We start from the raw sequence: 25,322 nt of genomic DNA, 5'->3' as shown, positions 1-25,322 counted from the left end.
TGAGAATTAAGAAAAAATTTTTTTTTTCTAAAATTTTTTTATCCATTCTGGACATTCAATTTTACTTTCAGAGATACAAATAGCTACTTTAATAATTGAATAAAAAAATCTCATAAAAATATTTTGAGAAAGTATATATATATATATAATTTTTTTAACTCTCAAAACATTTTTCTATGACTGGTACAAAACAAATACAAATACGTTTCTGTATTAACCTAGAAAGTAAGTTGTGTGATGAAAACCCATCTGAAGCAAATGTGGTCTTTTCTTTTCAGAATGCATGAAATATTTCAAGGAAGTCAGACATGATCTGCAAAAAAATAACTGGAAGAGTCCCTTACCTGCCGAGAGATGGAGCTGCTTGTAGGATCTGGCACCGCAGAAATAAGGTTGGCAGTGCTCTTTCTATGAACACTATTCATACCAGGCATTTTAGTGATTTTACAGGCTTTGCTACTAGAACTAGAGTTTTTACGTTTTTTTCCTTCTGATTTGTCAAAAGAAAGGGGTAGAGAAGACACTGCATTATGTGCTCCCAGGGAGTGGTCCCCTGAGTGGTGCACGAGAGAAGATACAGACAGATTAGAAGAGTCAATACTGCTCACTACCATGCTCATGTGTTTCACTGAGTCTGTTGAACTACTTGACAATGAAGTCCGTCCTGAGGGCTCCGATTTGGCACTGAGTGGGCTTGTTCCATTATTGGTATTGTGCACAGACACACTGTTATAGGAGGATGTCGCCTGATAGGAGTTCAACGTTGAACTGGGGTTCAGGACACAGTTCTTTTTGTGGGACCCTGAAAATGAAGATGAGGAAGATGTCTGCAAAGATAATGAGGACGATGACGACGATGAAGACGACGACTGCGGCTTTTTCTTTTTGTTACTTGAAGACTCATCACTCCGAGACGACAGGTCTTTCACTTTTGAGGATTTGCTGGTTTTTGTTTTGGATGGCTTGTGGGATGGGGAAGGGATGACTGCTGGCACTGGTGACACAGCTGATGGCGCCTTAAAAGTTGAGTCCATGATACTTAGGCTTGCAGCCACGTGAGGAAAAGCTGTGGTGTGCGACATAATGGAATTTGTCTCTGCCGTTGTCACAAAGGCTGCATTTGATAACATGGCTGATGTCATTATGTAAGAAGAAGTGATTCTTGAGCTGATAGGTGTTGAAGGAATATACACCGCACTGGGGTTGCTGAAGGGTTGTAAGACTGATGCTGGAAAAGGAGTGGAGACATGTGCTGCTGGAGAAGGCATGGGACTGTCTGCCGCAGGAGGAATTTTCCTAAGGAGACAAGAAAAGGAAAGAAAAAACAAGAGAGATACATAAAAAATTTCCATTAACTTATTCAAAAAGGCAAACCTAGTTCATTATTATTTTGATTCTTATTCTATTAATCACATAAAGCAATTAAGTGTACAGTATTACAATTTAAAAATATTATTACAAATTTCATTTCTTTTTTCCTTCTCTTATTTTACCAAAAAATTAAAAAATGCAAATAAAATGCCTGACAGTGGCACCTATACATATCCTAGTCACTATGTTTCATTAATTGCATATGTTTTGCTTCAAAGTTCAAGTCGTGGAACAGTTTCAATATCAACCTAAACTCATAGGTTAGATTTCATTTAAGGTAGTAAATGAGACCGTTTGGGGCTTAATCATTGAGCATAAAGAGGAAAGATCATCCCTTTCCAAATGCAGTGCTATTCCCAACAGCTCATTTGAAAGCTGGTTAGATGGGATTAAAAAGGTAAATTATTGATTGATTTTCACTGATATCGAAAAATTGACAAAATATTCAACAGAGCTTGATAAGCTTTATAAACAGCTGAATACTCTTTTGAGAAGTATAATAATATTTCATTCAGCCATCATCTATTATTTTATCTAATGTGGTGTTATCAAAGAACCAGACCTTCATAATGTCTCTTGGAGAACTATTATGTGAGCTTTTCCCATTATTTAGACTTAAATTTAATTCACCTTTTAATCCTATTTCTCTTTTCCAAAACTAAATATATATGCATATAAACATAAATACAAATTATTTACTTATACAAATAAATATATAAACAGCCACATAACTGCCCTTGTTATCCTCACTACTGACACCTTTCCCATTTTTAAATGCTTACTCTTCCCCTCCCAGAAGTATGATAAAAGAGCAGCCCTGGGTGTGCTGCTTTATCATAAATCAAATCCTAATTACAAGTGCTCTCTCCAGGTACTCCTCCTATGGAGACTGTTGGACAGAACACTGTTTATGACACAGTTACATAAGGGATTACATACAGTCCATGCTGCCAAAAATGAGGAAGTCCTACTGCCTGCCACTTGCAATGCAAACAAAGCTGCTTATCAGAGCTGTCCTTCAGGCTTCTTTTAAAGAAGACCCAACAATTCCTACCCACCATTGCAAAGTACTTTGAGCACTGGGGATAAAAGTACTTTGTTACTGTTACAGCTCTGAGAACATGGCCCTGCATCCGTACCTCTGGCCACGGTGCAGAGCAATGGAGTAGCAGCCTCACCCCAGCTCTGCTTGGGGAGCACAGGGAAAGGTCAGTCCAGAGCAGGGTTGAGGACAGAGGAATAAAACAGGGGTTAGGCACTGTCAGCTTCCTGTGTTATACAGACAAGTGAGTATGGCTGCAGCTCATTAAAGTATTAGAGATTACATAAACAACTAAAATTTGGGAAAACTTTTAAAATCAGATTTAGTGGGAGCGGGATAAGGCCTGTTTACTTCTGATATGAAGTAATTACTATAGAGGTTTTGTTTTCTGTACTAGTTTGTACTAGTGATGGTACCTGTTTTTTCAGATGCCCAAGCATCTTTTCTCCTGACAAAGCTAATAGGTAAGAAATTTTAATCTTACTATATAAGGAAACTAAAATATTTTTATTTGTGGAAGATGACAGACACTAGTTTACAAATTTACAAAGCAGATCGAGCATGATCAGTCTCTGAACAGACATGAAACTGGCCCTTTTATGGCAGAACCAACCCTTTCCAAACTGTGTCTCCTAGTACAATGGCAACTGTACATGTACAGTTGTACAACTCCTAGTACAACTGTTATCATTAAGTTACCAGGTTAGTCAGACAAGACAAGCTTTAGTGCTTAAAAATACATATTTAAATAAAAATCAAACCTTGTTTATCTAATGGCTGGCATCCAATGAATATAACACAGTCCTGATAATAAACAGTGACATGAAACACTGCACTTTAGCATCATTACACTGGAAGAAGAATGCATATTCTGTAGCAGAATACCCCCCAAAAAATCAATCCTATCTGCAGATGCCATGAACTTTTAATTACTTTTCTTTTAAAGAATTAACACCTATTTTAGAAGTGCAGTCTACTTCAATGGATCTGTGTAGTCAAAGCCTATAGTGCTTGGAACCTGCATATGTGATGGTGAGGTGCTTCAACAGTGAGTAATAATCAGAATTTTAAGATCCCAAAGGCAGTAAGGGCACTATGGATTAAAAACCTATCATATTCCATTTTACACACAGACAGATGTGCACCAGGCTCCTTATCTTACAACTTATAAGCCTTGCACAGCAAAGGCTGAATGGGTGATACAGGGGCATGATAAAGGCATAAAATTCTAACAAAAATCTGGATTCTCAGGGATTAGGAAAAGTCCTAAATCTGGCAGAAATTTACATCAGACTAGGAGATTGTTCTGTTGGGCTGTATATTCCTTAACAGAGAAGAGAAGATTTGTACACATGTTACTGCCATACCTTAATAGAGGTGATTTTACAAACACTGGCCATAGAGTGTTTAATTTAGAAATTTTACAGAATCAAAAATGTAAATTACCCACCAAATGTAAAAATCCCACTTACTTCCACATCTGTGAGTTCAAGTGTTTTTCTACCATGGAGTTCACTGCGAATCGAAAATGGTCCCATCTTCTGTCAAAGACATAGTACCCTCTTCCCATTAAGCGACTGCCATATGAACAGAACTGAAAGAAAAGGTATTTCAATGTTGCTTATAAAAATGTATTTCTACATTCTGAAATATTTATTGATAGATCAAGGAACACCCTTGTAATTTGTATCATCCATATAAAACTTCTTTTAAAATGTGGTTTTCATTATCTACAGCACAAATATTTTTTTAATAATTACGAAGTATGTGCATAATATTTCAGCTTAGTGTAAAATAGATTTCATACTTCATTAATGAATCAGTGCCAGAGAAAGAATGTAACTGAGGTACTTTTAAAGAAGAAATTCTTACTGCCTCAGACAGACAAGTTACACTGTTCTGTGTGTCTTAAATCTCATAGTTGCATGACAGCAATAAAAATATAACTGAAGAGGAAAAAAATGTGCAACGGGAATATCTTTAGTATCTACTTAATAAACAAACCCTCAACATTTCAGTAAAAAAGTCAATTATCATCCATGGCATCTGTGCTACAACAGAACATGGGATACACTCTTCACAGTGCATGAAAATCAACTGGAGGAGTAGTATTTTGAGAATTCTGCAGAGCTCAGGAGTACTTGCATCACTTCTGGAGAACTTCCTGAGAAGTCCTACTACACTGAAATGTTACAATCAGGAATCTGCTCTTGCTTCTGCTCAGTCTTACTGATCTACGTGATGCAGAGAACTGCTGCAATACCTGTTTGTAGGAGAGACACCTGTTACAAATCATCCTCAAAAAAAAAAAAAAAAGACAACTCTCCATCACACCAGGGAGCCAGTCACACACCAATTCTGGCTGACAGCAGAAGCACTGATGAGCACAGAAGAGCATTCATTCAAAGTACTTGTCAGCTTCATGGACAGCAAGTGGTGACTGAAACTGTTAATTTTAAGTCTGTTTCATAACAAGGTTAAACAGGTTAATTGAAACCACCACCAAAGTTGACAAACTAGCCTCAGCTCCCAGTGAGCTACTACTAACATCAGGTACCACCAAGAGGCAAATTAAGTAGCTACTGACTTTCCTCCTGATCAATTATTACCACCTGGCCAGGAGAGGGACTTTGTAAGTAAAACAGTCTACTTGAATATGAAATTCAGCAATTTAGCATGAACTGGAGGTGATTTATACTATCTTTTCTGACTTCACACTGATATAGACTAAGAACTGGTTTCACTACCAGTAACTGCTTCAGTTGAGAGATGCTAAGATTTCAGAGAACAGATGAGTCAGTGGGTTTGCCTTGAAACAGAACTAGGATCCTAAACCAAAATGGCTATTGACAGCCACGCCTCACTGCTGAGGCATGTACAAGAACTGGCTGCACTTGGATTATTTTTTGAATTGTGTGGGCACCCATGAAGTGAACCTTTAGTTTTTAATTCATAGAGAAGCAGTCAGCAAAACCAAAGTAGCATGCAATAGTACCAAGGAAACAGGAGGTTTCTGCATATCATAGTGTTATGTGGACTATAGTAATTCTCATTTTCTCTGTAATAAACAAACACAGGATTTCGTCTGACAGTAATGGTTGGATCATACTTTTTCCTGGTGTCTGACAGCAACAAGTTCTCCTTTGCTCTAGGAAATACAAACAATGCTACCAGTTACCACGTTTGTTTTATGCTGCATATCATATGGAAAACACCTAAGTGTATTTCTTTCCTCAGTTTTTATAAGAACCAACTTATAACAACTTCAAGAGCTCTTCCACTGCTTCTTGGTTTGAACAGTGTAAACAAATTCACACTGCAGAGATAATACCACAAAGCAGCTTTTACTACTTTCAATGGAATTTCTCACTAACACAGGAGAAAGACAAAACCAGCTGCTCAAACACACACTTGAGCCACCATCAGAGCCTTTCCATTTTGAAATGAATGAAGCAATAGTTTGTAAGTCCACATACACTGACATAAATTACATTTAATTGCTGCTTTAAACCAGACTACAGAAATGAATGGAGCACTGTACTAGTCTTCCAGGTACAGTTTTCTAACAACTGCAACAACCAAGAGAATATCTGCTCATGTTACACTTAAAGCAATGCAACTTTCCTCAGTTTAGCAAACCTACACCCAATTTGAGGTCTACTGAGAGGACAATCAAAAATAGAAAGTCTGATTTTCTGCTTCCCATCTTGTCCTACATCAATGTATCATGTGTATTGACCAGGTCTCCTCCTACCTTATCCCACCCTTACCTTTTGCTGTTAAATGTATATTTTCTTTTTAGAACAGTTTTCATAATGTAAGGTTTTCATTCCTTCTTTCTTATTAAATTACTTACTTGTTCTCCCCTCCCTAATTATGCAAGACCAATGGCAAGGCATCCCAGAGACAGACACATACCCCAAGAGGTCTGGGATGATGTCCAGAAAAATGACAGTCTAATTTCTCAGATTCTTCAGCTCCATCCGCTTCTCCTTCATCACTGGACAATCTGCTTGTGATATCTCCTCCCATGGAAGGCAGTGGCAGTTCTGGTACGTACCCACTGTGGTTTGAAGAACTGTTGCTGTTTATGCTATTTGCAGATGAAGGTCTGGAAGGAGAATATACATTCAAATCATCAGAGTTCAAAGGCTCTGATGGCATCAAGCATCAAAGCAAATGATGCCAGAAATGATCAGTGTATACAAGGACAGTAAAAGACACCGAATAGCTGACATTTGGCCTTATCAGAAATATATTGTGGGGTTGTCATCAAGTAAATGTTAACAGAAGCACCCATCTAATGCCTGAAATCTTAAATTTGTAATGAAGTTGGATTTCAGATCTTGAGAGAGACAAAGTGTATTTAAAACACCAAAAAAAAAAGGTATATAAAACCTTTTTACACTGAACTATTACTCTGCTACTTGATTAATCCCAGGGGTCCAGTTACAAAAATCCTACTAAAATTAGTGTACTAAATATAAGTGTTTAGCTGACCCCATCTACAGGTAGATTAGTGAGTGAAGTAACTGGGAAAACTCCTCGCAGCATGTAAGTTTTCTTTACCTTTGTCTAAAATGCAATAAAACAAAGTAGGAATGCCTTTGCACTACAGGGTATGATGGTGCCTTGCCTTTCAAAAGTAATTTGAAAACAGATTGGATTAGAAGTGGGGGTGGAAAAGGTTCTCAATTACAGCCTGTACAACCAAGTATGTATGGAGAGCTCTGAGGCTGGAGGAGATGTCCACACTGGGCAAAATCTGTAGATGATCTTCTTCAGTCTGGGGAATTCATGCCCTCAGGACAGAGCCCCGAGCCCGCGGAGAGGAGCCCTCTCCCGACCCGTGCAGGGATTGCTCCCAATGGCACCAGCCCAGGACTGACCCTGCAGCTGCTGCCACAGGCTGGGCTGTGCCACAGGCTGGGCTGGGCCCCCGGGCAGCAGCAGAGCCACAGGCCCCAGAGAGGCCGCGAGGCTTCCATGGCTGCTCTGAAACCAGCCAGGACAACCCAAGAGGAATGCAGACTGTACAAGCACAATGTCTGACTGCTAAAATCCTCCTCCTCGAGTACTACTACCTCTGCAATTTCTGCAGCCGACTCTCATGGAATTGCACTCCAGTTTTGCTACTTTGACTGTAACACCTACTAAATCCCATTTCTACCTGTCTGTCTGTGCTCCTCTCTATGGAAGGACTGTGTAAGGTCACTGCTTTTACAAAAATTAGGCAGAGAGCACCAATTCATCTGTGGGTATTCTTTCATTGTCTTTTCACTCAAACCCTGCAAGGCCCACCTCTGCCACGGCAGGAATGAAACTTCATTCAGGCTTGGTGGCCACACAGAAACATTGGAAACAGCTGTCTCTGTAAGACCTGAGATAGCAAATAGGAGAAATACCTCTTTGAAACAGGGACTACCATAGTAGTAAAGTCCCAAAATGACCACCCAATCCTGAACAAGGCTTCTGCAAAGAAATTAATGATGAAAAAATATAAATATGAACAAAGCCAAATAACTTAGCCCGATGCACTCTAGCCAAAATGAGTACCAAAAAATCCCACAAATAAACAAAACATATGGGAAGTTTTCCAGAGGATAATTAGAATTCAGGAGATCAAATACCTCACACTAGTTTTTGCAAAAGGATGCCTTCAGAAGTTTTCATTGTCCTTCTTAATACTGTTTTTGCTCTTTCTAAGAAAAAGCTTCAAAACAAGGGGAAGACATGCTGTGGACAGTTTCATATCGATAGTTTTAAATCAACACTAGATTGCACCTTTTATACAACGTTCTATTGATATAATTGGCAAAGTATTTCTGGAGAAAAAGTCTATATAAATGTGCAGAATTTTACCACTCATAACTACACAGTTTCATGTAAACAGACTTTTATTCTCAATTGTGACCGAATGACTGGAATATAGTCTTTCCTAATTATTACTGACTATTTTAGCAAAAAAACGCAGTTAGTCTGAGATTCTGAGCCAAAGGTGGACACTATTCCTTTCCTTGTTCCCAATTAGATCACAGGCTACCATGGACAGAGTTTGGTTAACATGGGCTAGCAGAAATTCTTATATTAACATGTTTTATTGTACAATAGCCTAAAGAAGTATTAAATGCTTATAAAACAAGTTGTATGAAAGTCTAAGAAATTTCTTCCAGCACCTTCAGAAGGCAACATTCCACACTGGAGAACTGCTTACCTTGGAAGTACAGAATTTGGTGGTCTAGATTTTGCAGGAGATGTTACTTTAGATTCTTGCCCAGAGTTCACTGAGGATCCTGACAGAGAGTCTTGTGCTGGTGTCGGCTGGCTCTGATAGCTTTCCCTTGCAGATGGTGGATGCTCTTTGTCTTTTGCGACTTCTTTTTCCCTGGATCGAGCTTTGTGTTCAGCTAGAAGGATGTCAAACTGTTTTTTACGGCCTGGAACTGCTCGTCGATGATTAAGTGAATGAGTCTAAAAATAGGGTGGTTAAAAAGCATTTGTGTGTGCATGACATTGTTTATGAGTCCTCTATAGTTCTGATATACCATTACTCTAAAAGATAAAATCTACTTCAAACAACTTTAGCCACAGTTATGGAAATAAAGCTCCTATTCCATATTATCTTTGATAATTTATAAAGTCATTCTTAAGAAATGCCAACATCAAGGCAAGGATTACTTTTTGCAACAAATTTTATATAATAGAGACTATTGACTTACCTTTTCAAAGATGGAAAATGGAATTCCAGTTATTTTAAGATATTAAGAAAATCATTGTAGCTTTTAACTTACAATGAAAAACTGATTTCATTGGATTGAAAAACATGAATACATTTAAAAGCAATTTTAGCTGATCATCTCTAGTGACAGGCAGCACATACACATACAAATGTTCATTAGAAATGTCTCACATTGCAGCTACTTTTTGACACAGGAGTTATTACTATCACAAGGGCAGCTTCCAAGTAATTTATTATACAAAAATATGGTAATTTTTCTTTACTAAGAAATAACTATACTTCAACATTGTTGCACACATGAACCAAAAAAGAAGCATTTAAAATAACACTTGAGCTTCTACATGAAACATTAATGCTTTTTGCATAATAAAATGACAAGAAAAACATCTTTTTAGGAATATCAGTGGAATAATGCAGATGCTCTGATTCAAAGAAACAGAATTACACAAAAGAATTACCTGAAGACAGCGCCTGAATACCATACCCATTGTCTGTAAGACAGGAGCAGGTATGACCTCTCAAACTACTGTGGTAGGATTTAAACTATAACAAAGCATCTGATATTTTATCTTCTAAGAAAAATACCTTGCAGGTGAGCGATCTTGTGCAAGGTTTCTTTGTTTCAGGATCCAGTACTCCACAGTGCTTATTTGGGTCAAATTCTCTTTCTGTTTGATGGGAGAATGGGAAACAAGAAAAAAAATAGATTATTACAGAAGATTTAACCAGAGTAGCTCACAAGTTTTGCCTGGTAGAATTGAATTTAAATAAGCTTACAGTGCTTACAGTGGATGGTCCTAACAAAGGACCAAGCCGAATCCCTGTGCCTTCAGTTCCCTCTCTAATTCTGGCTGCCTCTGAGGCCATAAAATACAGCATTTGCAGCTCTGGCTCCAGAGCTGGGCTAAGACACAATTGGTATCACAAGTGCTTTAAACACCTGGTGGCATTTTAAAAATAAAATTTATCTAAATCTGTCCCCTAAATCTTTATAAAATTAGATTTATATTAGTTTTTATTTCCCCATGTGAAGGGAGGGATGGAATTTAGAGTTTGCACAGATTATGGAAAAAGGCATTTACATGAGTTCTACTCATGATTAACATTAAAAGGGCATTAATATTTAATACACTGTATCCGCATATATAATTTCATTAATATTTTAGTATTCCTATACCACAGATAGCATCACCTCCTTTAGGTCATGTTAATATAATTTTACAGTTTGCACTATGAGCTATAACAAAACTATGGATATACATGTTTAGTTTATGCCATCAGAACCCTCTACCATTACCTCCATACACCTTGACAAATTATGGTGTAATTGGCAGACTGGTTTGCTTTTGTTTGGTAGGGGAATATAAACTATTTGCCAAATCCAATTTTAACTATACAGTGGTGTTACATTCAGATACAATAAACATCCTGTACTCAAATACAACATTTAATCAGAGGATTTAAAACAAACAAATGGGAGCTAAGAGGAAGACAGTGATTCACAGCTGTGTTACAATGTTATGACAGCATCACAGCAAGAACAGCTGGAATAAGAAAAGTAAGGACAAGTAGCTTGTGTTAGACAGTAACTAGCCTCCAGATATCACAATTTCTAGCAGTTTTATGTATTCTGCTATCTAGACTTAAAAATGCTTATGCAAATATTAAATGATTATATTATTACCCTATTAACAGAGCCATACAAAAAAATGAGCTTGGAAAAACCAGCTGGCACAGTTTTGTTTTGTTTTGTTTTGTTTTTTTTTTTTTGCAAAATCTACAAAGGGACTGAAATATGTTAGAGGTAGTTGTCGTTTCTTTGTCATTTACAACACAACAGAAACACAAAAGTAGCTGTGTATGACTCAATATAATAACTATTTTTTTCTGCTTAAGAGATGAAAGCACATGTTCGTGAACTAAAGGAGTTAGTTACTCCCGGAGTTTGAGTGTAAGATGTTCCTATTACAGTTTTCCTGAATGACCCACCTAAAACCCTCAATGCAAATTGAAAAAAACAAACTAAAGAGACAATATGGACTAATAAATATGCCTTCAAATGAAAAGTCCTGAAGGCAATTATAAGGTTATGGAATGTGTTCTGAAAGTCACCAAGCAAGGACTGTTTTGGACCAACAGGGAAACACTTCAAATATCAAAAGTGCTCCAGATTGTTCCTTTCCAGTAAGTGGCCCAATTGACTAAGACTTGTATGACTGATTATTGCAAAGCCAGTTATTAGGAAAACATATACAGATAAAATCAACATAAGGACTTATAAGAGAAGGAGTGGAAGCCTCTGCCATTGACTGAACAACAAAATATTATGGTTTCCCTGAGAAACAGAAAACACTGAACAAACAGGAAGCCACTTCTCCTGGCTGAAGCATTTATGGCTGCTCCAGAGAAATCATGAACATCTAATTGCCAGCTATAGGCATGCCTGGTTTGGGCAACACACTACATGAAACTTCCCACCTTCTTATCAGTAACAAAATGCAGCTTCCGACTACTGTGTTAGGAAATGTGGAGTGTGGCAAGCCCCAGACCGCCATGCACAGGCACAGCTGGAGAAAGCTGTTCTTCTGGAATGGATTTCACTTCTTCACATTCAGTGGACAAAGTGAAGAGCATTTGTTATAACCTCACCAAGAGAAGAGCAAGGGCCAAAACTGAACTGTCATAAGCTTTTGTTTTATTGGCGTAAGCTGAGCATCTGCATTCTCTAATGTCATCCCAAGGAGAACAAGAACTAAGGAAGATATAGGAAAAAGAAAAAAATTTTTTTGCAGTTGCTACTAGGAAACACTGATACACTTATGCTGGGCAGCTACAGACTGTCTTTTGTGGTTCCACAAGCTGTTTCCTCTCTCTCAACAAGGACAGTGCTCCTGAAAAGAGGGCAGGTTCATTCATCACACAAACAACCAGCAGCTCTCGGAAAAGAAAAAAACAAACTTCAATCATAGTCAGGGAAATGGCACGATAGACAGCAGAGGTTGCTAAAAAGGGAAGGAAACAGATGCAAACTGGCCAAACTTACTAGGCAGCTTCAAAAATTAACATCCATACAGCTCTAGGGTAGCAGACTGAGGGAAACCTAAATCCCTTAGCTGCAGTTTCATCCTTTTCATGTGAAATGAATGAAATTATGGGATATCTCAAATAATCATCTCATTGACCTTCCAAGATCTTTGTCTCAACCTTTGCACAGTCCTGTATAATAATGGAGAGGAATACATCATAGTGACACACAATCTACAGGCAATTCATCTCCAGTGCTCTCAGGACTCCTACAATTTGCATAATCCCTAAATTATTGCATTGCTGCATCAATACTCAAGGCAATGGAAGCAAGACTGAACAGATCACAAATCTGATCGTGACAGAGGAGCTGTAAAAAAGAAGTCTCAGCTCTGTGTATTTGTTAACCATATAAAAGTAAACACATGACTATCCAGGTGCTCAGTCAGTCCTGTGCAGAAATTTCCACCATGTTCTCTAGCCTAGAAGAGACTGCAAGTCAGAGCTTAGAGAAAGAGGAGTGCCAGAGGTATCTCCACAGAAAAAGCCAGCAAGCTGTAGGAAGGCCCTACAGAACCGATTCTCCTTTATGAACACATTTCTGCAAGCACTTGCACAAAAGTGTACAAGTATCACCCACAGCCCTGCAGTGGTAAATGGTGACAAGAGGAAAACCACTAACAGTTTCAATTGCCCAAGGAGGAATTTGGAATTGATTAACTAAATTAGCTAAATTCACCATCTAAACCATTACAGGAAATAATAGGTTAAAAGGAAGCAATATTTTAAATTAACTGTAAAATATAGAGGTTTTATTAGAATAATATATTGGATCTTAAAAAGTGAAATGTAAGGATTAAAGCGTAATCTTAAACTACTCTCTTGTAACATTTTTTCATGTTGTGAAAAGCTATAAATGAACAACGGTTCTGCTTTCTTATATGCCACCTTTAACTAGTTAAGAAAGCAATCAGTGTACTGAATCCTTTCAGGCAATGGCATTGTTCCATGCCCCACACAGCCCTAGCAAACACCTCACACTGGTCTGAAATCCAGCCAAGGTAGCAGTACCACAGGCTAACTGCCAAATCTGAGAAAATGAAAAAAATAAACCTGATATTCAGGCAAAAAATAGGACACACTCATTAACTGGAAATGAAAGCATTTATCTTGTACAACTTATACTGGTTCATAACTAGTGCATGTTTAAAAATCATGTGAATTAACTTTGTGCCAAAGTGACGATCTAATGCGGATCATGCTGCCATTAGCAAAATTAGCCTTTCAGTACACACAAGAAGTTCCTGCCCAAGTCACAAAGTACTGCCAGCTGATGAATAGACCCTGCACAGCTTCTTCAGCCGTAAACTTGAGTCAGTTACTTTTGCTTCTAAAAAAACCCTATAAAATAAAAATCCTCAAAACACTTTGTTTCCTTTCACTCAGAGCAAAAATCTGTTTTCTGCTTTCAGGGACAAATTCTCTCCTCACTGTCCAACAGCTGGCATGAGTCACCTCTAGGGAACTCCACAGAAAATAATTCTTCCTCCCAGTGGATGGCAACCTCTCTAACAGAGCCTCTGCCCTCCCACAATGTGGAGTTCTGTGCTTTGGTGGCAGGTTTGGACAAGGATCTACATCCTCAAAACTACCCTGCCTAAGGCCATCCAAGGCATTTCCCATTTAATGTAATTTTCTCAACTCCACTCTCCTGTCTTCCTGAGGAACATCAAGATCCTCACACTAGAAACATTGCCACTCATACGTGAATTGCAGGGAGAGAGAGGTGAAGGGAAATTATGACTTTTAACACTTCCCCAGCATTTCCTGTATCTCCTTAAGAATTTTCTCATATCTAAAACAAAACAAACAAAAAAGAGTCTTTAAAAAATCATGACTTGGACGATAAACCAATGCCTTAAACCTGTTCAACTTGATAATGACTGAAGTCACCCAACCAAGGTGCATTTTCCTCTGTTATAAACAGAATCAAATCCCATAATGGCTTGAAGAAATCTTCTGCCTTTCTGTTTTAATGAATTTACTTCCTTAAAAAATTGTATTTGCCCTGTTGACCAGTAATTGCAAGCTAAACAGAATGTGTATTTGAAAATACTTTACACATGCTAAGAGTGTGAAAGCTTTCATTTTCATACATGCAACCCAGCATCTTACAGCAAAAAAATCAAATCAAACCCAGCATTTTATTAGCTGCATTATGAGCTACAGAAGCATTAACAAATGAAAACAGACTACCACAAAAGGTGAACATCACTTACCTGAAAGTCTTTTGTAAGGCTTGTTACTGCTTTTAGTGCCATTTTGGTGTTTCTTGTCTATTGATGGAACTACAATTCCTTTGCCATTCAGAATCTTTTCTGGTGATGGTGGCACTGACTTGGATGTCAAACCAGATTTAACCAAAGTTGGAGCAGGTATGGTGGATGAAGAAGCTGAGGAGGAAGTGATGGTGGTAGTGGTTGCAGAATTCATTTTAACATTGGCACCATCTGCCTTCACTAGGTTAGGAATTTTCTCTAGACTGACTACTGGAACAGGAACGCTGCAAGATCAAACAAAAATATTCACATGGTATTTTCTGCACCAAAGATTTATGGTTACTTAATCCCTTTCCACAGATACAAAAATTACAATGCAAGTGACACAGTATCTTAAGACTAGACTAAAATGAAATACTTGGTACCAGTATTGACTATTTTTGTTCAATCAAGCATTTACAAAGCCAAGCATCTGTAAAGCCTGTAGAGAATTATGAAAATGAATCTTTCTAATTTTTTTTAAGATCCAATCCCCTACTATTCATAAGCAAAATCAGTATTTGTACTAAGCAAACATATCCTTTATAAATACGCTCTTCATGCCTTTACCACAAGCACATACCAGATATGTGTATGCTGTACTAAACTCACCACGACAATGAAGCAGGTTGCTAATAATATTAATATTTTTAAACAAACACAAAAATAATTCGTTTGCTCAGGTGTGTCTGAATGACATACAAGTTCTGGAAACAAGGAGAAAAGAGATTTTAAGCATAGAAATCTAAACAGCTGTGCCTTTAAAAGTATTAAAATCCTTGATGACTTGAGCATTACTACAATGTATTATAATAAAATCTTAGGGACTTAAAAATAAAAATTCTCAATATAATTATTAACTTAGTTGGCCTTTTCAGAGTAAAGTTTGCAATACCTAACTTACTCTAACTTAACTACCACCACTGCATATTTGTGACACCAACAAATGTTACCTTCTCAATTTGGCAGCAAAAAAAATTGAGACAAATGATTTTCAGCTGCAACAGTATTTTAATATTTCTGGGTTTTATCTGCATGAGGAAATATCCAGTGATAGCTTTTTATCTACTCAACAACTCCAAAACTGGATATCTTGTGACTACCAGTTAATATATAAATTATATACCCTTCCCTACTGAAACAAATCCAAATAAAAAATATAGTATAATGCATGTATGGTTAGGGACATTCCCCCATTCACAACTCACACATAATTTCAGTCTTTTGTATCTGAAAAATGGCACCTTTGCTGCACCTTTCTACAGAAGGAATGTTTAACAGGTGTGGAGTTTTCACAATGAGAAAAAGATGACTTTGAGATGGCATTCTCCACGGGACACACTTTGGAAACATCAAAGCAAGGTCCAAAATAACTCACGTCTTGACTTTCCTGGGCTCCTACAAACCTGTTTCTCTGTAGCTGCTGAAGACGATAAACTTTATTCTAAGGGTATTTTAACATAGGAAAATGTACAAACTTGGATATAAACAATAAGCATACACAACGATGAAGAAGATTTAGACACCAAGACATCTTCTGGAGCTGGAATGAAATTATTTAAAACTTCTATCCCCTGTTTTGCTATAAGCATAGCAGTTAGTCAGAATACAAAAGCAACTACAGTAAAGTGTAGAGCACTGGCCAGTAATTAAGCAAAAATTGTACCTTACTCATAAAATCAGAACTGTATTAAGTATTTCAATAAATACAAATGTAGCTATGAAAGGGAGGATGTGATCCTCTCATTTTTCACACTGGTCTGAATTTATTAAGTTAAATGGCAGGCAAAAACTGTAACATCTCAGCATAGGAATTATATTGTTTTTGTCTTTAAACAGATGGCAATTACATTTTCTGTAAATAGCAGAATTTTACATTAAGCAGTTCTACTATACATAAACTATATAAAATCATATGAGCAAACTTTCATGCCTAGTTTTTAAGAACTATCTTAATTCAAAACACTGATATGCAGGGGGAAAATCAAGTGTATTATCTGGTCTAGTAGTGAAATATTATTAATAAAAATGAACAGGATTTCTCTGTTTTGCAGTGTTCAGAATCTCAGATCCTAGGGCACATATGGATGGATCACTGTGATAATGAAAAATGCCCAAGGGAGGAATATTTTTGCTTCATTTTGTTACAGATCAACAAGTCAACCTTCATTATGCATTTCACTGTAGTGTAGAAGAAAAAAGAAATATACTCCAGTATTTGTGGACATACACTTTCTATAGGATTCCTGGTACTCTATAAGTAAATTATTTATGATTTCAGAAGCTACAGATTCTAATTTCTCTCTCTCTTCTCTCTCTTTTACTGCATTCAACAGTGAGGATCTCTAGTTTAGTCTTAGCATGACACATTAAGATGAATTTATAACCAAATGACAAATTGCAAGGTCCACAGGACAAGTGACTGGAGTCAACTACTAAGGTCTTAAAAAGTAAATAAATCACAAATGTTTATATTTGATGGTTAGAAAGAATTCTTTTCCCAAACAGTGTTTTTTGAGTAAAAAATTGAGGATTTATTTTAAAAGTTTGTTAGAAAAAGAAGACTCAGGTTTTTAGTCTTATTTAGTGTATTTTAAACAGAGTTTTTGAACAATAAGCTTGTTTAGATTTTTTTTAAAGACACCTGTTGAAAGGGACAATTAGAAAAACAACACGCAGCAAACACAGAAAGTGAGGGAAAAAAATCTGTATTTAGTAAAGACAAGTTTACTTTTTTTTTAACAAAAGAAGCTCTAAAAAGGATAGCAGTATCTACCTAATAGGCAATAAAAGTTACTACCAAAGCAAACACATCAGAAACATTCATTATTTGTTCTGCACTAAGAAGGAAATAGGATAACTCTCTCCAGTTAGATAAAAATGCTTTTTGACTCCTTCAGTAAGTGCAAAGTGCCAGCTGAAAAACAATGATTGTTTTTTTTCTTTTTACATAAGGGAATGTGCATAATGTGGCCATGGGTTCCAAAAGAGTTGGAGTAATATTGGGTCTCAGCATATTAATTTCTAATTGAATCTTGGAATCTTAGAGAAGCTAGCTGAGTGCTGCTCTTGCATCCATGCTGAAAACCCAAACCAAAGTGTCTTGGAAGAAATATTGGAAAAGCTCATAAAAATGAACTGAAAAACAGTAAGTTGACATGATTTTGCTGAGGATCAGATTCTGGCAAAGAAATATTTCACTTTTTGATGAGGTTACCAGTTAAGCTGACAAAGATAACTATGAAAATGTTCCAGTTTTTGAAAGGCATTATAAAACACAAATAAGAATGATTTACAAGCAAATGTTAAACAATATGAAATTCAAATCTAGTTTTTCTGAGATTTATGATCCATTAGGGGTGTTTTGCTAGGGACATTTTTAGCCACCATTACCAAGTCTGACATGATCAAAAACTTCAGTGGACTGGAGAAATGAAGGTAAGCTTACTGGTGATAACATTTCCTGATGGAATCAGGATTGAGGGGAACTAAATAATGAAGAGACAAAGTTATAAAAAGTAGTATGGAGTGTTTGGTAAAGTTCATTAAATCATTTAAGACATTTTAATACAAATGAATGTAAAGTTACATATGAAATAAGAAGCTGTTCAGTCTGCAGTGAAATACAGGGGAACAACACATTGGAAAATAATGACAAAAATATTTAGTGGTCACAGTGAATAAGCAATGTGAGGTCTTACTGTATTGTTGTACTTATATCAAAAATGGGATATGGGAAGTAAGAAATAGTTTTCAAATGTCCCTGGTTATACTGATATTGAAATATGGCTTCCAGTGTTGCTGACCAGAGGTACAATACCAATGTTGATGAATTAGTCTACACCAAGTGGTAGTGGACTACACAAAGTGGACCAAAGCATGGTCACAACAGGCTTTAGAAGCTCATTCTCTTTTTCAAATAAGGTAACATTTCCTTCTGTTTTCTCATGATTTGTCAGTTTAGATCCCTTCCAGCAAGCAAGAAAAATAATTGTAGTATGTCACAACACTTTTCATACCTCTAGCTCCTTTTATTTCTGTTTTCCTGTCTCTTGGCTTTTAAAAATGATTTCTCCTTTCTATTACGTAACTTTACTGGGTTTATGTTTTGGTCATTTGTAATTGTATTCATTCTAACAAGCTGAGCCACTCATTCAACTCTTCAAATTTGTGAGAAATTAAATTCACAAACATTGCTCTATTTTATATTGCTGAGATTCCCTCTACAATGTACAAAATGTTTGTGATTTAATGTTAGATTATATGGACCAAGTTAATCCTGCTGAGTTTTGCTTCCACGCTGCAATACAAATATCCTTAAATCATTACTATCTTCAATTTCTCAGCCTCAGTATGAACAATTGTATTTCCTAACACAAAGAAATAAAGGCCAAGAGATGATTAAAAAATACTTTGAAAAGTGACATTATAAACTTTAAAGGACTGCCCTCAGGTATACCTTTGGGATCCTTTTTCTGCTTACAGAAAGTCAGTTTTCTCTGTGTTGATGAAAACCACATAATTTCCCTCTCATTTTTTCATTTTCAGAATTTCTGGCAGGCTAAACTTTGTGGAGGGAGGCCAAGGAGATCTGCTTCAGCTGGTTTCTCAGCACTAGCTTAGCCCGACACTTTACCCCAACTTTATGCTGCCTTAGGATCATGGATAGGTGGAAATGAACATCCTATAGCACTAAATCCTCCCTGGCAGCACCCAGAAGCTGGCATGGCAGCAGGTGAAGCAGCACCCTTTGGGCAGGTCAGCAATGAGGAAGAGAGCTCCTGTCTGCAGGAATGCCTTTTATAAAGCATCTGAGCTATGCTTACTAATTATGATCACTTGTTCATTAGTATTGTTATTTCTACCAATTCTTTGCCTTTTTCTCCCCAGTTTCTACCCTTCTGCTACACCTCTTACCACCTTGACTGCAAGCTGCAGAAAATGATGGTTTGCATTTATCTTGTGCACAGTGCAGTGGTGCTCCAGCTCTGCTCCATCTCTAAGCACTGCTGTATTAATAGCAACGATGGTAGAGATACGGAGAAAAAAAAATCAGAACTGACAGATATTTCTGGATGATGTATTCACAATAATACTTTATATTCCAACTACAAGACGGGAAGTATTAAAGCAGCAGCTAAGAAATGAAACAGTTCCAGATCTCTTTTTTCTCATCATTCCAATCATGATTTTTAAAGTATTAAACATGGAGCAAGCTGAACCTCTGGAGAACATCTTAGAACAACACAGGACATGAACAAGAGAAAGAGCTACTTGGTCAATGCGTAAGATGATGCCTCAACTGAAACTATAGCAAATTTAACAACAGAAGTTAGATCTACATGAAGGCAGGCATAGAACAGACAGATCTACTGGGCTATGCTGTTGCAGAGGCCATTCCCAAAATTCTAATTGTAGCAACTAAAGTTTAAAGGAGACGCTGTGCAAAATAAGCAGGCAAGCCCAACAATGACGGTTCCAGGTCTGAAAAGCAATCATTAAAGTGATATAATTCCTGAAATAAGGTGATTTGACAACTGTCTGGAAGAACTTATGTGAAATAAATGCTTGGTATGAGATTACAATGTAACAGACAAAAGCATTGAAGACCTGGAAGCTTCTGAGGATGATAAACCACAACACACTTGGAATACACCATGAATTTCTATCTACATTTTTGAGACAAATGTTGCTGTGTCAATTGAGCATTTCTTTCTAAAAGCTAGAACAAGAAATTCTATGGCTGGTGGAGCAGCTGAATGGAAGACAGAATCTTGAAAATTCTTAAATTTTTTTTAATAATTTCACCTGAAATCAGATCTGTTGAATATTTTCTAGTATTCTAAATAAATATTATAATCCTCTAATGGAATAGTAACAAACACTTCTGTAACAGCTGTCAGCTCTCTCTAACCTGCAATGATTAGCAGACAGATTTTATTCTTCAACAAGTCATGTAATCTAAGGCACTCAACACCATATTTTGCAAGAGAATTTCACTGATCTTTGCTTCAGACTGTTTGTGATTTGCTATGTGGTGATAACAGTATCTTTAACTACTATATGCCTCATTTTTCCCAAAAAAACCCCAAAACTGCAGTATGATCTCCCAGCATGGCTGCAAGAATTACATAATTCTTGGGTACAACTACTGTCATATTTACTGCCAAACAATCAATAGAGCAGTATGACACTTTTAAATGGTTAAATCTACCTTGTTAATCATCAGTAAATATTTTGGATGTTCCCAGTAAAGGGGCAGGGAATGGTGGAAATGCTCAGTTATTTTGTTCTCTTCCAGCTTTTACTGACAGCCAGAATGACATCTGTTGCCAGAACGGAAGATATTGTTTATAGATTCAGTGAGCCTGCTGAAATGTGGATATGTAAGTTGCTGTCTGTAATAGGATGAGAAATAGGTTTATAGTCAACAGTGTTAATATTCTGAAGTCCTTTCTGATTTTCTTTTAATTAGACTTATAAAAGAATCCTCTCTTGTATAAAATTCCTCTCCAACATTCAGAAGAAAAAGTCACTATTCAGTCAATAATATTTGGTTTCAAGTAGTAAATGAGGTACTTACACACAGATGAGACACAGGCTATTCTGCTATTCTAGTTAACATATCAGTGTATAGTCTAACCAACCAGATCTCCTATTTTCAGTATTTTATACCATAATTGCCCACAATGCTCATCATGCTTAAAAAGATGGTGGGTGCAGATTTATAGAAAGAATATATTTTTCCAGGTAAGGTAAATTCTAGGCAGAAGCTGCTGTCTGAAATCATGCCAACTTGTCCACGTTTCAGGCAGAAAGCATGAACTATGCCTTTAACATAATTGGAGTTTATTCTTTTCTCATGAGTGAATAGTATGCATTAAATGATTTACTGTTTTAAGGCAGTTGTGTCCAGAAATCCTACCTAAAATCATGACCCTCTTATGCTAAGTATTGCAGATAAAAGGGAAGGATCTTTATTAAGTAGATAAATCTTAAGAAAAAGGAAGTCTCACTATCTCAAATTTACAGACGGAGAACTGAAGCTGAAGAGACCAAGGCATAACAGAACGAGGAACCGAACCCAGATCTCAAGTCACCAACCTAATGGCCTAATCACAAAGCATCTTTCCTGTAGATAATGAAGACAAAACAGTTTCTTAAGGGATAAAATAGTGACCCAGTTCTGCTGTCATTTATATTTTTGCAACTCTGCTGCTATCATCACAGTCACAGGAGGATGGGCACAGCAGTCTCAAAGCCTGCATGTGTACTTATATCACAGCACATGATGTCAGACACCCCCAAAATAGTGACTTTTGCAGCCGGAATTTTCTTGTCATCTTATAAGGCATCAAACATTACCAAAATACAGAATGAACTCCAACAGCAGCTGCTATCAAAGATAATTGACTATAACCAGTAAGTTTTCACGAACATCAGTTAAGCCAATATTAAGAACTCTGCAAAAATTATCCTGTTAAACTGTTTAAAAGCATCAGTTCTAAGGGCTGATAGTGTAATGGAAGATGGACCTTAAAGATAGTAAACTGGGTCAATACCTCACTTGCTATATGCTTCTTAGAAGAACACATTTGATAGAACACTGAAAAAATAATCCAGTCCTTCTTGCTCTTCCTATATTTTTTTTTCTTAATTTAAAAATATCCCAGTTTCCTCCCTCAGAAATACAGAGGCTTAAACTATAAACTTTGGTAAAATGAGAATACAGATTTTTGTGATGATTGTGATGTATATACAGAGATACTGTGAACATCATCTTTGGTATTATTTTGGTACTTACCATGGTTTATCCCGTGACACTTTTGAAGGAAAGACTGTGTGCTGTTTGCTACTGGAGGTAAGTAGATTGTCTTTGGGCGTTTTGAATGGCTTTGAGTTGCTGCTGACGGGGTTATGGCCGCTGATACAGGATTTCGGTTTCATCTGTACTAGGGATGTCCTGGAATTACAGGCCGGAGAAGCTGGAGAAGGGGAAGGTTTACACATTGAACTGTGTCTTCGTTCTGTAACGGAAAAGGAATGAATTTTTTAACATATCATAGGCTAAAATTAAAAATACAAGTCAGGAAAGAGGAAATTGTTCTTCTCTATGCTAGTCACAATGACTTTCGTCGCTCCAAAGAACACCAGTTCATTACTGTTGTGAAAATAATCAAGGCAAATGATAATTAGACAAGATCAGCTTCGTGAAGGGCTCTGAAAAAAATGTAAAAAATAGTAAAATAAACGGCAATAATCTACCAGCAAATCTGTGTGAGGTGTACTTGGTGTCTCAGCTCTTTCATGCCAAGAAGAAAAGAGAGTATGTAACAGCTAAGATGAGTCAGTAAAATGCTCTGTGACAGATATGTGACTGCTCCTATAATGGTTTATGATGAATTCATCTGACCTGGTTATTGGGCAATTTACTTTATGACTATCTTGTTTCAATTTTAATGAGAAACTGTAAGGAAAACAACATGAAGACTGAAAAGTAGCAAGAGGTCTACTGCTCCCAGTCCATCCAGAGAGGTAGGCTCTGCCTGCTTCACTTGGTTATCTCCAAGCACCATTCAAGGTAAAAGTTTGGGTTTTTTTCCACGCAGAGCAAATGGCATGTGCAAAAAACTCAGGAAGTTCATGCCTCAGTAACAAACGTGGCATCTAGAGGTCAGCACTGCTCATGCTCACACCAGAGGCTCTCAAGCACTGCAAAAAAGCAAGGCCTGGTTGACCCCTGCAAGACAGACAGGCTTCAGTGAAATTGTTTTCGTTGGGTCATTATTAGTATTTTTTAAAATATAAATGTCCTACCCCTCATATTGTCATATAAAAAGACTGTTTTGGCCATTCTTTACAAATGACATCTCCAGGGTAGCAGTGCCAGTGGTTGGCCAGCCAGCTGCATCAGTGTGCAGCAAGCAACAGGCTTGTGCAGTGCACTTCAGCACAACTGCAAAATACAAGAGACAGGAGCTTGATCTTTGCTATAAAGTTTTTGAGGGGTGCCATAAATCTCGAACAGTCCTGTTGGCCCCATTTGTGAGCCACCCTTTCTCCAGCCTGCTGACCCTGCAGTGAGCCAGCCCCGGTGCTCCCCAGCCAAAGGCAGCAGCAGGTGGCACAGATGGGCTGGGGGAAGAGGAAATTTCCGATCAGCAGGGCCTGGCTTGTGGGCACTGACTCCAGTCTGCTGGTGCCTGAACACCAAGAGCCTGATCACAGCAGGGATCAGGCAGGTACCCCCACAACCAACATGGTAATGGAATCACAGACCGAGTGGAACGTAATCGTAGACTGAGAACTTTGGACAAGCTGGAGTCTCTCGTTCAACATGCAGCAATTTTTCCTTGTCTAAAGCCTTCAGCACTTAACTTGAAGAATCCAAGCGGGTGCTGCTCTTTGAGCTTGACCAGCATCACCCAGTCAACCAAGAGCAGGTTAAGGAAGCACCAGTGACCTGCTGATACATGGGAAGGTTTTGTATCTGCACCATCAACCCTGCACTCGCTAGTTTGATATTTCAAGGACAACTAAGGAAAATTTTCCCACAGAGAATCAAAACATGACAATTTGTCTGGCATCTGCACAAGCAAAAACTTGCCAGTAGCAGGAGGATTCATCCATGATTAACTTGCAATGGGCAAATACCTCAAGAACAAAGAGAAATGCTAAAAAAAAATATTCCCAAGTGTTTCTACTAGATCTCAAATGACTAAATAAAGACATTTTTTATTTAAGATCAAGCATTTCAATATCTTCACATTCACAGCTTTAATTACCAATGCTGGAATTCCCTCCGGATTCTCTTATAGCTGAAGAACAAAACAGTCTTAATTTTTTTAAATACAAAGTATCTATCCTCACTCCCAAAATGTCCCCTACCTTTTCGCAGTTTTCACTCCACCACACAACCTCAGTGTGCAGCCTCTGCCTTTAAAATTCCTTTGCAGGATGCAGTAGATTTACATTCATTTCACCTCACATGTGTGGTAATACCTGTGTAAGCTACACATTTGATTCTGAAATGCACAGTTCCATTCATGGACTATTTATTTTATTAAATAACAGTGATTGTTTCAAGATTTACCAACCTTCTCAGCACCTATTTAATCTATTTTAAGTAGGCTAATCAAAATTTGCAACTTTCCCATTAATTACTTGGGAACTGATGAGAAGGAACTGCTATGCTACCAACAAAATCAAGCCATATATAAAGTAAAACTTGGGAGAAAATGTTTTCCACACACATACTATATAAACTTAAGATTAATTACTCCAATTTTCATCACAGCTACTGGCTTTCTTAAGCCTGACTGCTTTCTAGTAAACCGTGTCATCAATATCAGCTCTATGGATATGTTTGGAAATGAAATATATACTCTTACTAAAATTAATCTTCTGGAAAGATGAACATTCAAGATACTGATTATCTAAATTTATATTTTAAAGTCATTAAGTATCACATGCCATAGCAAGTTATTTTATAACAGTCTTGTTGTACTGGATTTTTAGTCAAGCTAAATGTTTGGTGCTTTTCCCAAGACAACTTTCTCAATTTATTAGTTTTCAAGAGCAAACCAGTACATTAACCTTGGATTTTTTACTCTAGGATAGAATATGGTGGAAGAAGCACTGTTGTAATTAGACAATACAATAAAGTGCATCCCACTACTTTAGGCAGTGGATGTTTACTTAAAAGATAGGGAAGGAAAAAAATACCTATATTTTAGCTGAGTGTGTCAGATTGGTGGTCATTCTTGTGATCAGAACCAACTGCCATAATTAGCATTTTCTTTTACCTCCTCAAACTCCCCTCTTCCTC

The 25,322-nt window shown here is 37.3% G+C and overlaps 1 protein-coding gene across 6 annotated transcripts in view; it reads right to left on the bottom strand.

Moving 5' to 3' along the window:
- The window catches only part of ATXN7L1 (ataxin 7 like 1), a 111,753-nt gene that overhangs the window by 9,362 nt on the left and 77,069 nt on the right, over window positions 1-25,322 (bottom strand). For all 6 annotated transcript variants that reach the window (XM_083860395.1, XM_083860394.1, XM_083860396.1 and 3 more), the window contains 7 exons: window positions 22,299-22,521; window positions 14,456-14,739; window positions 9,738-9,820; window positions 8,628-8,884; window positions 6,332-6,524; window positions 3,886-4,007; window positions 345-1,296 (listed from right to left, as the gene is read on the bottom strand). In XM_083860395.1, the coding sequence (XP_083716521.1) occupies window positions 345-1,296; window positions 3,886-4,007; window positions 6,332-6,524; window positions 8,628-8,884; window positions 9,738-9,820; window positions 14,456-14,739; window positions 22,299-22,521 (2,114 nt within the window). The remainder of the gene's footprint in view (window positions 1-344; window positions 1,297-3,885; window positions 4,008-6,331; window positions 6,525-8,627; window positions 8,885-9,737; window positions 9,821-14,455; window positions 14,740-22,298; window positions 22,522-25,322) is intronic.

This window comes from Zosterops lateralis, assembly GCF_965231275.1.
Source record: "Zosterops lateralis genome assembly, chromosome: 4".
Lineage (NCBI taxonomy): Eukaryota > Metazoa > Chordata > Aves > Passeriformes > Zosteropidae > Zosterops > Zosterops lateralis.
This window is presented reverse-complemented; position numbering and strand designations above follow the sequence as displayed.